The sequence below is a fragment of the Macrobrachium rosenbergii genome, chromosome 1 (genome assembly GCF_040412425.1).
Source record: "Macrobrachium rosenbergii isolate ZJJX-2024 chromosome 1, ASM4041242v1, whole genome shotgun sequence".
In the NCBI taxonomy this organism is placed as follows: domain Eukaryota; kingdom Metazoa; phylum Arthropoda; class Malacostraca; order Decapoda; family Palaemonidae; genus Macrobrachium; species Macrobrachium rosenbergii.
In genome coordinates this window covers 42,786,873-42,800,916 of record NC_089741.1, presented here as the reverse complement: position 1 = coordinate 42,800,916, position 14,044 = coordinate 42,786,873, and the positions used below count along the sequence as shown (strand labels likewise).

The window sequence follows — 14,044 nt, the reverse complement described above, 5'->3', positions numbered from 1 at the left end:
TCAGGAAAATACTTACATAACATGTACTTACATCTAATAAAGTACAATCAATCTACTTATCTAGTATTGTACATTACTTCATATATATATTCTATACCAGGTATATTACAAAAATCACAAAGTAACTTATACTCTGTAGTGTACATAGATACATACAGAACTCAAGTTATTTACTGTATGTAACACATACATACATAAAACATATTCTATGGAACATATTTACTGTATGCATAACCAGCTCTTTTCACATTAGCCCTCAATCGATGTATTCAAACATATTCTGTTATGTCTCTGCATCAATTTCAATCAACATGTTTCTTCTCTAGTGAACAGTACACTTCCTTAGATACAGCGCTCACAATACACAAATGTCAATACAAACACTGTACACAATCCTTTTGTGATAGTACACACATATGAAAGTTGCTTTGCCTACCACAGACATTTAGAATTTAGACCTCATGGAACCCACATTCCTATCAGTTACAGGAAGTTCTTATCCTTATGTCATAATTGTCTCCATCGGAACAAAAATGCTCACAATATAAAAGATATACTGTTCTAATACTTTTCCTCTGCCCTTGCTTTCATCCTGTTAATAAACGCTTGTCCTTTGTTCTTTCTGAAAGCTTCATAAGGGTCACTTTGAACACTGGGGACGCCTAGGCCTCGGAACCTCTCCTGCGGTGTGTCACGGATTTCTGCTGCTGACACGGGGTCACTGATGCCTTGTTCTTTGACACCAAGACCAGAGCCGCCCCAGCCCATCTTTCGCAGCATCTGGTGACCTTTATTGTTCTCATCCAACCGTTGGTCTAACTTGGGAAAAGCTCCACCCCTAATAAAAAATAATCAAAGAAAAACTAACACTAAAGTCGCTGAGTACAAAGTACAAATGTCCTAAATACCTAGCATACCAATAAACTGAAAAAAATCAACAGGTATGTGCATTTTTTTAAGAACGTTGATATTTATGGACACTAAAGTGTGCAACTAAAAATAATGCCTTTGACTTTATTATTAAACAATAGCCACTTCGATGTGGCTTTGGTTCATTATTTGTAACAAAAAAATGCTCCATCACTAATTACACAGATGTAACTTCTACATTAACATCATGATTTGCCATACTTCTTGAAATGTTTCATGATGGACACTTTATACAAATCAATTTGCCTTTAAATCTACATTTTTCTATTTCACGTCATCAAATCGTCATACTGTTGCATCAGGAAAAATGCTAATGTAATATTCTATGCAATTCACTCTTACTTACTAATAAGACCACTGCTTTAGTTTAATGTAGGATAACTGTATAGGCAGTCCCCAGTTTATGGCAGGGGTTCTGTTCCCGGCAGCAAGCTGCAAGCCGAAAACTGCCATAAACCGGAACATCATAATTATAATGGGAATAAATAGCGCTTACGGCACTGTAAACCCAGAACGCGCGCGTGAAAATCGAACACCGTAAACTGAGACAGCCATAACCCGGGAACTGCCTATAATGCTTTCAAAGGAACACAAAAACTCAAAGTACAAAAGACTTACATGAAAGAAGGCGGTGTTGGGCTTCGCGAACGTGATCTCGTAAATGGTACTTTGGTTGGAGATGATTTTGGTGATCTTGACCGCGATCTTGAACGAGACTCAGATCGCCTGGGAGACTCGGAGCGTGAACGACTTCTGCGTGGTGAAGGTGTCCTGGATCTGTGTCTGGATCTTGGAGGTGTTCTGGAAAATTTCAACATTTCTGACTCAATATTTGAATAAAAAATAATGCTATAAAAATGTAGCAAGCACTTTACACTACAAAGTCAACTTCCTAAGGGGATATATTATTACAATAAATAGGTATATGCAAAATACCCACATTATCTCATATAAGTTAACCAACATTTTATGGGTCTTGTACAAGAACTGATTACAACTTGTGAGTTCTTTTGCAATGTGCTGAGCTTGAGTTGGGACTTTGAGGCATGTGAAATGAGCTCGAGTTGTAACTTTGAGGCTTGTGAACGGAGCTTGAGTTGGAAACATGAGGCATGTGAGAAAATGGAGCATATTCTTACTATATAGACCTGAATAATTTGATTCATATACTATTTGCATCTGACATAAAGAGTATTTTCCATACTTTAACTTTACAAAATTACTGTTACAATTAACATAATTCTATTAGCGTTCGATTACAGTGAACTGTATTGTATCTGGTTCCATCAACAGAAACTGTACGTATGCTGTAGACCTACTGATGGCAGAAGAAACTATTCAACTATCCTATGCTAGATCCATCCTACAAAAAACTCATTTATGACACAAGTGCCAAAAAATAACCCTGCCCTAAGTGGAAAACTTCCTGTACATAAAAGCCAACAGGCCATAGGACATATATCAAAATGGATGAAAGATATACTTTTCTCAGTTACCTAGAACACCTGGAGGAAATCCTCATATTTTCTTATTTTTCAAAATGTGTTTAGATGTAATGATAAGACTTTTGTGAAAGAATCACTGCTGGGCATTCATACTGACCTAGAAAGGGACCGAGATCGAGATCGTGGTTTAGGCATTCGTCTTACGTGTGGTGGACTGTGACTAGGAGAACGGGAGCGGGAACGAGTCATTACTTTTTCTTCAATAGCCTCTGGGCTTACCGACCTGCAAGGTACAAAAAATTATCAATAACAACCACTGGATCATAACAGATTTTCAAAGTACACATGTTAATCTTGGGTTAATCATTTAAAATTTAAAAATTCACACAATACAAAATGCAGATGGGTAAAATACCTAATTTTCACTGAAGGTCATTCATGCAAATTTATGAGAAAAAAGGGCTGTGCAGTATAAGCAAAAAAAGTCTACCCAGTGGTTCTAAGTCAACTGTAACTAGAGCATTCTTATATTAAATTCCAAAACAAGAGGCTGAAATGTGGGGAAAAAGAAAAAATGGCAGACTTACCTATATCTTCTAACTGGCTGGTCAGACGGTTTCTCCTCCTCTTCTGGGGGTGGCTCAATCACGACAGGTGACGGGGATCGAGACTTCTCCCGTATTCCTTCTGTTATTTCCATTTCTTTTCTTTTGACAGACTGACTTTTGTCTTTATAGTAGTCATAAAGGCCCAACTGTTCCCATCCTTCACTAAAAATAAAAATGTAAGGAAAGAAAAGTATGAGTATTACAGATAATCTTGTGACGTTATTCTGCGTCTGAAAAGCAAAGAATAACAAGCAGCTATATTATCACATTATTATCATCAAATGACTACAGTATGCAGTTATAATTTAATAATTACATTAAGGAACCAACTTGCAAAAAATCAAAATGGCAACTACAGTACAGTATTCAGTTATATATTTAATATAATTAACAATAAGGAACCAACTTGCCAATATCAAAATAGCAACTACAGTATGCAGTTATAATTTTATAATTACAATAAGGAACCAACTTGCAATAAATCAAAATGGCAACTACAGTATGTAGTTATAATTTAATAATTACATTCAGGAACCAACTTGCAAAATATCAAAATGGCAACTACAGTACAGTTATAATTTAATAATTACATTAATGAACCAACTTACAAAAAATCAGTTATAATTTAATATAATTAACGATAAGGAACCAACTTGCAAAATATAAAAATGGCAACTACAGAATGCAGTTATAATTTAATATAATTACAATAAGGAACCAACTTGCAAAAAGTCAAAATGGCAAACCTAACTTAAAATGACAGGACTTGAAATAAAATAAATGCTACCTGGACTTCAGGAATAAGACCCCTGTAATATCTGTCATTAACCAACTGAGAGAGAGAGAGAGAGAGAGAGAGAGAGAGAGAGAGAGAGAGAGAGAATTTACTTAAAATTCAAGAAAGTCTTCTAAATATATAACTTTTAAATCATTTCTTATTTAACCTACAATTTTATTTTTTGTTTTCATTTTGTTTGTAAATTTAAGTACTCATAAATTCCTTGTCACCATCAGAGGTAAAGAAAGGGGGCTTTTGGTTTCTCCTGTAAATTACATTAAAATAATTATTAAAAAAGATTTTTCCTGGTATCCTAGTTGCGTGTTTTGTACAAGTGTCTTCTGCCATGCTGTAGCTATTATATGTGTCGTAAATGACATTACATGCCATTTGCCAACACAACAGTATCAGCACAATGCTGCGCAGGGCAAAGTACTGAGAGCTCAAATGTCTTCCAGCATATCAAAATCTAGTAGCACTAACCTATTCCTGGGTTTCTCATGTGAAGGTGGAGCATAAAAATTCTCTACTGCTCTTAGCAATCGTTCACTTGGTGGAGTTGGTGGCGGAAGCCTCAACTGAGCTGGATCAAGAGGCCGGTACTTATGATTTTCTATTTTTACAAGAGGTGCCATAAGTCCAGCTGGAAGTTCATAGTACGGTACGGTTGGGACTAAATTTTCCTTCTGTTCTTCAACAGCAAAGCCAGGAGGTGGCTTGCTGAAATCAACTAATGGGAGACCTGGAAAATATTAAAATTGCAGTGTTAATATTATGAGAAATGAATGCATCAGTCAGAAAGCTACCTCATGAATCATCGCTAACATGAAAAGGTCTGGTACAGAAAAAATGTACACAAAATATCATACCAAACTTTAATTAAAATTCAATGATATTTAAAATAACACGATACCTCAAAAGACAAAAAAGATCATTACAGCAGGCACTCAGCTTAACAATTTTTCCCGCATCATTTTAGTGTTTCATTACAGCAGACACGCTGCTTTAACAGCTTTTCCAGCAACATTCTGGTCTTACATAACTTAAATGCTGAGTATGTTTAGCAACTTCTTGCCACTGTTTCAAATTACATAAAATTGACAATTCCCGAATCATTTACTTCCAGTGTTTTTACGGTTATGTTAAAAAAAGGCATTACTGTATAACTATATCTAATGTATTCAGACAATAGTACAGTAGTATCAAAATTACCAGCTTCTGTAATATGTACATTGCAACCTTGAACAAATAATAAAAACTAATTAATCATAAAAGAGTGAATACCAATTACTAAGGGCTATGATAAGCTTCCTTACATATCTTTCATTTTAGCATTCAGGAATCTAACCCACAATCAAATATAAAGAGCCATAAAATTCTTTGATTAGAGAATTCTTTAACCTATATGAAAAATAAAACATAATGGGAAATAATCTAATGACTGACGTTGATTACACAAAATTACTGACAAATGTATTACCTGGAGGGAAGCCAGGAGGTGGCTGGTTAAAATCAAGACCTGATGGTATGGGAGGGCCTCCAGAGGGAGGTGGAGGGAACTGAGGTTGAGGAGGGGCACCTCCAAAGTTGTTTCCTTGTGCTGCAGCTGAAAAGGAAAAGGTCACATTATAACAGAAGACAAAACTATTAACTTACCTTTTATCCTTGATCCTTAAATTTTAGTGACAATACAATTCAGCCTTGATGAAAAATTAACAAAACATCCCAATAACCTGGCACAATAATTGTAAAGAGTAAATAAACTTTATTATGCTACTTGCAATACAAAGCTCTAAGCTTTACAGCATTTACAATGGATATGAAAACTATTTGGATTATAAACCAAGTCCAGAAAATGCATCTGCGTAACTGTAAAAATGCTCTGAAATAACACAGATTTCCACTTGCATACAGCATACAATAAGGCCAAATGCCTCTGGCTAAAAGGTGTCAACTAGGAATAATGGCACCAGAGTATATACAAACAATACAGCTACACAAGCAGTTACATCGGAATGGAACTTCTGCGCCCCCAAGGACAAAACACTAATCTGCCTTAAACATACCACCGCCTACTGATCTGCTAAAACTGAATTTGATGATTACACACACAACATGCAAAAGGAGAGTAAAATGTAAAAGGAAATGGTACGTAACCTAGCAGTACTTGGAACAAGAGTGAGAATTGTGTCAAAGGGTTACCTACGTCACTCAATTATTTGGCATTTCATAGAGATAAAATTTTTATATATTCATATATCAAAAGTGTTTAAAAAAAATTCTCTGGTTACAGAAGTTACAGAAACACCACAACTTAATGGACCTCAACTTAGCAGACCTTTGTACTCATCAGCTATAAAATTATCATTATATTTTCTTTGCTACCATTGAAGATGTAATTCAGTTTTAGATAAATCTCTTAAAATGAATGATACGAGTAAGTTAGGAACTATGTGTAATTGATGTTAACTGTAAGGTATCTTCAAAATATTCAGTCCAGGCTGCAATATAAGGTCTTTGTTACTTACCAGAAAGGTCAAACCCCAAAAGTGTCCATCAAGTTGAGGTGATACTATAAAAACTTCAGAATATAAGTGCATCTGGCTTGAAAATTACCATATTCTTAGAACAATGGTTACAGAAAAGCATAATTCGGACAGTAAAAAGATACAGAATGAACAACTGCAAAAGGTTTTGAGGCCAAGTGCTGATAGCAAATCAAGAGGTCTCCCAACATATATACAAATATGTCTTGGGAGAAAAATATTTGGTTCTCTGGATATATCTATGGCATTACAACAACTTGCAAAGTGAACACATTCCTAACGTAGCAAAAAAAAGCAAGAAATTGTCACAAGCCAAAAATACTATATTACTGTATGGACGTACCAGTTAGAAGCCACAAAACTGTAGTTGCACTGTATGTGTCTATAATATGACATATGTATTTTTTGAAAACTCAAATACCATTTTTACGCTTCAAAATGCATTGTCAAATTTCTATCTTTTACATCATCTAATTTCTACTACTGATATACTCAATTATGAAAAATAAAATACATGAAATGATTGTGGATAACATACAAATTAAAAATCATATCCTGAAGATTATTTTGTGAGACTGATAATATTGGTGCAAGTAGATGAATTATAGTCCTTGCACTAACAGTAATCCTGTACTAATGAAAGTAACAAAAGACATGTATCGCTACCAGCAATCACAAATATAAATTTCTGGTGACAAACTCGTTTTGACAATATACTGTCAACAAAGAAAAAGGTTATAACAGCTCTTTCCAAAAATAAAGAATACCACTTAGTGACAAAAAGCACTAAACAAAAGCCACACCAAAATAGGCTCAACACATCATCAGGGTCATGCATGAATAAGAAACTGTGACATAAACCCTGCCATTGCAAATATGGGAAAATGAGTACATTAAAGTGGCTCCTTCACGATATGGCAATTTACCACCTGTTATTTGAACAATGCTTAATTCTCCCATTTCTAACAAACCCTTCAACATTTCCTTTTATGTCCGAAACATCAAATGAAAAACAGTTACTGCTACAAATAATATTCAAAATGAGACATGAATGTGAAATACATTTGTTTCTGGAATGTTACAAGATAAAAAAAATTGTTTTGGCATTTTTTACTCAGAAATTATAATTAATGAACCCAATCCTTCATTACTAATTACAGTATTCTGACGACAAAATTAGAAAAATTGGTTCATTCCTTCATTACTGATTATTCTGACGACAAAATTAAAAAAAATTATAAAGTATAAATCTATCAAGTTACATTTAGCTAGAATAACATGGGAAATACTGCCTGATATGCATGGTAATATGTGCTTGACAACATACTAATTACCTAACACCCCAATCTCTCAGAGTGAAAGTCACTTGATTTAACAAAGAAGCGATAGTTTCATTTTTTTTTTATTTGTTAATAATAATCCATCGCTTCTAATTAGCCCTTTTGCATGCCACAAATTATCCCAGATGCTTTACTCCATTTAAAGAAAGAGAAAGTAACCTAGCTGGCACTGTGTATGCATAAGTGGATCCCACAGTCTGCTGAAAGAAACTACTTCCATTTTTGTCACCCATTCCATGAGCTGTAAGATATCTGTCAGGTTAAGAGGCGAGACATTAAAAGTACTGAATTGGGGTAGGATCTGCTTGAAAGCCCCTAGAGACTGATCGAGGCAGCAGAGCTCATCCCTCTCACAGACATAATAGGTATTATTTTCATGCAACAAAAAGCAAGGTAAATAATAAGAGTTGAAATCATATACTCTGAGTTACTATGTCCATCTTACACTTCAGACCAGCCAGATACAAAGCACAGGCTTCTTCATGCTTCCCTGTTCCTAAGGTGTGGTATGATGATTTCATGCTCATTTTACTTTCGACTATCAGCCTTTCAGATCTAGAACGCAGATTGTCATTCTCAATGAATAAACAAATGTGGTTCCCTCTTTGGAAGGGACCAAATTGCTTGGGAATAGAAACCCGTGGAGAAGCTGATGAATTTTACCAGCACTGAGTCACTGTAGATTACAATTACTACAATTTCAGCTTATTAAGATATATCATGACAATATTGTTTTTTATTTGGTATGGTAAGCGATAATTTACAAAATTTTCTCTCTCGCTAAGGGTGCAATCCTCCTCTTTTGTTTCCAATAATTTCCTATCTTTTTCACTGCAGTTTCTTTTCATGTCTCTCTTGTAATGTTCCATTTCTCTTTCATAATGTAATTTTAAAAACAGTTTCAGTTTAATTAGGTTTACATGTAGGTACCATTACTCACTGGCAATATCTATCTCCCTATTGCAAGTGTACAGTAATTTTCTTTGGTCTTTCATACTTATTTTCTAATCTTTTAAACATTCTTTCTCTTCAACTACTAAACTTATTTTTAAATTGCTTTTGTGTAAAAATCAAATATATACAAAATTTTAATATATTTTATGTGTTCGTTTATCATTACTAATACACCCCACTAAAACTGCATCGTGTCATATCATAGGTCTTTATTCTCTATTTTACATAATTTTTTGTTATCAACTTTGAATGGATACCTGTTGTACTGTAATGCCTTCATATCAATATTAGAATTTATAACTATATTGGGAGAGCAGTATTATATCTTAGGATTATATCATTTGTTAGTAGGCCAAAGGGTAGCCAATTATAAAGCTGTAAAGATCTCTGGTAAAACTGTAATAATAATAATAATAATAATAATAATAATAATAATAATAATAATAATAATAATAATAATAATAATGGCTGCTAAGAGATTCACAATTTTGTGAAAAACAATCTGTTATAAAAATCCACAATTATATATAGTAAATATATTATTATGTAAAATAAACACAGACTTTCGAACACTTGAACGGTGTTCTTCATCAGTGCTACCATTAATAATATAATAATAATAATAATATAATAATAATAATAATAATAATAATAATAATAACTGCAAGATTGGGCCAGCAGCACTGTCACAATTAGTTAAGATTGTCAAAGTTTTGTTAACCACATAAATTCTCAGAAAACTACCTATCATAAGCAAACCAGTTGTTAGTTGGTTGGTTGGTTGGTTGTAAGCCATCTTCAAGGACCAATTGAAGAACTTATCAGTTACAATAACAAGCCATATAAAAAAAAAAAGTTAAGCTTAACCTCTGAAATAGGAGTTGCAAACACAAGACAGTGTCTGGGGACTTCGGAGCATGAAATGAAGATGTACAGTACACAAATGCACAAAAATTAAAGCTGTTTATTTCTTCAGACACAGGGATCTAACTGCACGTGCAGTAATAGCGGACTGTCATTGTTTCTTTAAACAGGGCAGAAGCATCAATGATGAATTCAAGGTACAACAAATGGCTAATTTTGAGTACACTGGGTTTTGTGGTAAGAAGGAAAAAATAGTTTCAGCATAACTTGCAATCATCAAAGTAGGCAAAAGTAACAAAAATAACTAATGTACATTCAACATTGACATAGGATTCCACTAGCAACTATTGAAAGGATTCTTCGTTCTTGAATCACTTCGAGTCCATACAAATGGAGTGACATTGATTTTAAAGCCTTTTCTATCATAAATATTGAACAAGTACCAAATATAAATTGTACATATACTATACAACATGCCATTTAACTGGTGTAAATAGTTAAAACTGAGTAAGGCCATTTACATTCAAGGAAAAAAGCCAACATATTCAGCAATAACAATGGAAAAATGAAGATATAGCAATAGAATAAAGAATTGTGAAGACAGTAACACTAGTAATCATTCCCAATACACTATGTTAAATATGAGTAAAGAGGAAAAGGATGTTTCTTCAAAGCAGATTATAAACATGGTTCTAAATATGAAAAATACTCCAATAAACAGAAGATATCTGAATACAATCTACAATTGTACAGAGAGAAAAACTCTTACAGGTCTAAAGGGATAAGTGTATGAATCCTTCAATATTCACTGAATTCAAGGCTTTACATCAAAGAAACGTAGAAATGTAGCATTTTACTGCATCAAGCTAAGGTTTCATAAAGTTACAAAGGAACAAGATCAGTAAATATAATCAAGCCAAGGAAAAACAAGTGATCTTTAAAACACCATCCTGCTAGCAAGCACAAAACTTTCTACTCTTGACTGGTCATGGGACTGTGACAGACAACAATAAGAGGGCAAAATGGAAATCAAACTTACACATGTCACTACTAGAGGCTTCGGGAGCTGCGGAATAGACAAAATTAACATGTGTTCAAGGAAGTCGATATTATTGAATGACAAGGCTATTTTACTCTGAATATCAAAGAAAATTGCTAGTCAGAATTTACAAATCTTGCAACATTCAAAATTAAAATAAGTTTTCTTTCCCCAGGGTTAACAAGCATAAATTTCCCCCAAAAGTCTCCTTGGGATATACACAGTAAAGTAAAAACTAACTCTCTGGGTGAACACATTTCATAAGCAAACATCTAAGTATCTAACACATAGGACAACAAATGGTATGGATGAAAATGCACACATATTTGTACTACAATCCAAATTCACATGCCTAGTTATAAAAAACAAAGAAAACTGATTCACCCCAAGCACTTTACTGAACTGTCACAATGCAAACAGCTTAGAAAATCCCATTCCTATAACATGTATGACCAGGCAAACACTTAATGGAGTAACAATCCTGTTGTCATGCCAGCAAGTTAAACTGACATGTGATGAGACTGGAATGTTCTTGTATTTAATATTAACACTCATAAAAAACCTTAACCAGAGGTTCGGTAAAAATACTTCATCTAACTGTGATCAAGAAAAAACCACTACAACAAGCCAAATACCTGCCGGAGTTTTAAGAATAAATGTCATTATTTTAATGCATTAGAGGGACAGTATTTATCTTGGATCTAATTTAGAATAAAAACACAACTCACTCAATATCTGCTTTGATTATATCTGGTTTTCCTGATCCACATTTGTCCAAGAGAAGCATCTTACAATGCAAATACTACTTCCACAAAACACAAGTCTTGTCTGAGGATGAAAACTTAGAAACCTACTTCAAAACAGAACTGTTCTCCATAACTGATATGGTCTTTGACGACTGTGATAAGCTACACACAAACCAGTAGGCATGTGGTTCAAGTCGGTTAATGAGGAAATTCCAAAGCGGAGAAAAAGCCTCAGAGGTAGGGGCAAATTTAAAGGATGCTCAAACCAGCAAATTCTGCAGTATTACAAACAAATGCTGGCTTATAAGAAGTAGATCAGCCCTGTAGTGTATTTAGATCTCATGACTTCATTCAGTCTGTAGTACTTTAATTTCTAAAACAGATAGATCTGGTAGGGAAAGTTGAAGTTCGATCATGAATATATATTATAAACATAGGACTGGGTATCATTTGCAGGTTATGGTCACTCTTATGAATCAAATAATCCACTGAACTTCAAATAAAGCACTCTCACGGCTAGAAAATTTATGAAATTATGAAGACTGTGGGGAATTCCATTCAAGTTTCAGGAAAGTCTAAAAATAATCTTTCAGGAGAAAGTTGTCCATTCAATTCAAGTTTAGATTTCTTTAACAGTTCTGTTGCCAATACCAAGTACGGTGCCTGACTTTATGTAAATACGGAACCCTTGAAAGACAGCATCCCCAACAGATTCCAATGCCTTTTTGTCAAGGAAAGCAGGGGAATTTCAGGCCTCACAGTAGCTGCCAAAAATATGTTTTCCCATTGTCAAAACCTGTGTTTTGCCTGCGTTTTGACAGCACAGCTACCGATATTCCTCAAAGGAGCATAATGAAGAAATAACAGGTGAAAAATGGCCTAGTAAGAAATCCAGACAACCCAAATAAAAAATGATCCAAAGTAAAGTCACGTGAGTGGTTACCTATTTTTATTTAGGATTCCAACTAGGTTTGACTGATTTTATACATTAAAGCTGTAAAGCCAACACTGGGGCACATTTGGCCATTCAGTGCTCAAGAAAGTGAAAAGAGGGAGTTAGGAGAGGTTGGATAGTAAGACCAAAAGATCCAGAAAACAAAGGAGATAAGGTACAAAGATCTAAATGAAAACTGAATGAAAACTAACAGTTGCACTATGCAGCAATAGTTAGAGGCTCAACAGCAGGATTGAGATTCCCATTAAGGATTAACAATGAAGGATTGGTAAAGAACCTTTAAATGTTTTACATATATGTCAAGGTGGGATGCAGGATAATCACTCCATCCCAGCAATATCTCAGGAGTGTCACAGAATCAAGGAGGCCCTTCCCTTTCTCCTACAGAGCCTATGGGGCCAGGACTTACCATACCACCTGCTGACCACCCAGTACTCTCAAAGAATTCTCCTAGAGAAATGTTTCTCAAGAAGGCCAGAGAGGTGCTCACCTCCTGGACATCATGCAACTTATAGTGTTGTTTCATCTGACTGTTTGGAGGGAACCCCAACTTTACCTTCATATGGTTTAGCTGACTGTGACAGGGAGGTTAGAGAGTTGTGGTGTGTAAAGATAGATATGCTTTTAGTATTCATAAATGAAAGTTGACAGTGGAATTTAAAAATTAGCAGACAACTGTGAAATTTGGTGTTTATATTTTGATGCATGACAATGGAGTTTGGTGCTCTGTGCATGCAAGAGTTTGATGTGTTTTTTGTTGGAGATATTGAGTTTGAACTTCAACTCATGACATAACACTTCTGTATACAGTACAGGAAGTTTATTACGGTGTGATACCTTAGAAAGTGTTAAGCAGAAACTAGTATGATCAGCTATAATTATTATTCTGTAAAAATTTTGTATAATGTTACTGTTAATTGTAAATAAACTCTAGAACATACACTGTAAAAGAATACTACTGTTGACTATTCTTAGTATATTTGTATAAATATTTGTATTGGGTGATTGTGTATGGTTATATTTGTCTATCTTATAAAGCTAGTTGCATGAAAGTATTTTTTTTAAACCTCCTAACATCTCCACAATCCACCCCTTGAAGGGGCTGGCCTGTGCAATGCAAATGGCTGGAGGAGGGAAATAAAGACTTCTGTATTGGAGTCAGTGCCAAACCAATAGAGCAAGGGCTCCAACAGAGCATCCTTGTATACCACAACTGAGGTAACATCGAGGTGTGTGTGTGTGTCCCCAACTGTAATTTCCATACCACAACTATGGTAACATTAAGGTGTGTGTGTGTGTGTCCTCAACTGTAATTTCAATTGTAGTTTCTGAACCAAGTACTCAGTGATGTTAGAGAATGAGTATATGACTTTTTCCCTCCTACTATCTGGAATACAGTAATGGATAACAATGGGAGTAATTTCCTCCCATTGATGTGACACCACCTTAAAAGAGGTGACCACCTTCCAGCTACCTGACAATCCCCTTAATGGCCATCCCAATATTGAAGGCCGCATCCTCATTTATAACAATCTGTTCAGCCAGGGAAATCAGATGACCTGCTTGGCAAGAGTACCTTTCCCAGTCAACAGAGAATATCTTCCCAACCACCTGCTTTTGGGGGTGGATATGACTGTGAAGCCTTTTCCAAGTATGCAAGGGCCAGACTTTGTTATTGTCCTTGAGTTGCAGTTTAAAGATTGGATCTACCACTGATGCAAAGTATAACAGGCCCAGGATCCATTCTGACTAATCAGGAAACCCTAGACTGGGCAAGGAACCTTTGCAGATCTTTTCTTATTCTATCTCTTTGGCTCCCTTTAGAACAGCAATTTGCAC

At 34.9% G+C, this 14,044-nt stretch overlaps 1 protein-coding gene across 1 annotated transcript in view; it reads right to left on the bottom strand.

Annotated features, from left to right (window-relative positions):
* Positions 1–14,044, bottom strand: part of LOC136827399 (calcium homeostasis endoplasmic reticulum protein) — a 28,349-nt gene continuing 14,305 nt past the window's right edge. The window contains 7 exon segments of the mRNA XM_067085050.1: positions 1–838; positions 1,549–1,731; positions 2,533–2,658; positions 2,963–3,145; positions 4,245–4,503; positions 5,242–5,367; positions 10,505–10,531. Of these exon segments, the coding sequence (XP_066941151.1) occupies positions 562–838; positions 1,549–1,731; positions 2,533–2,658; positions 2,963–3,145; positions 4,245–4,503; positions 5,242–5,367; positions 10,505–10,531 (1,181 nt within the window). The 3' untranslated portion in view covers positions 1–561.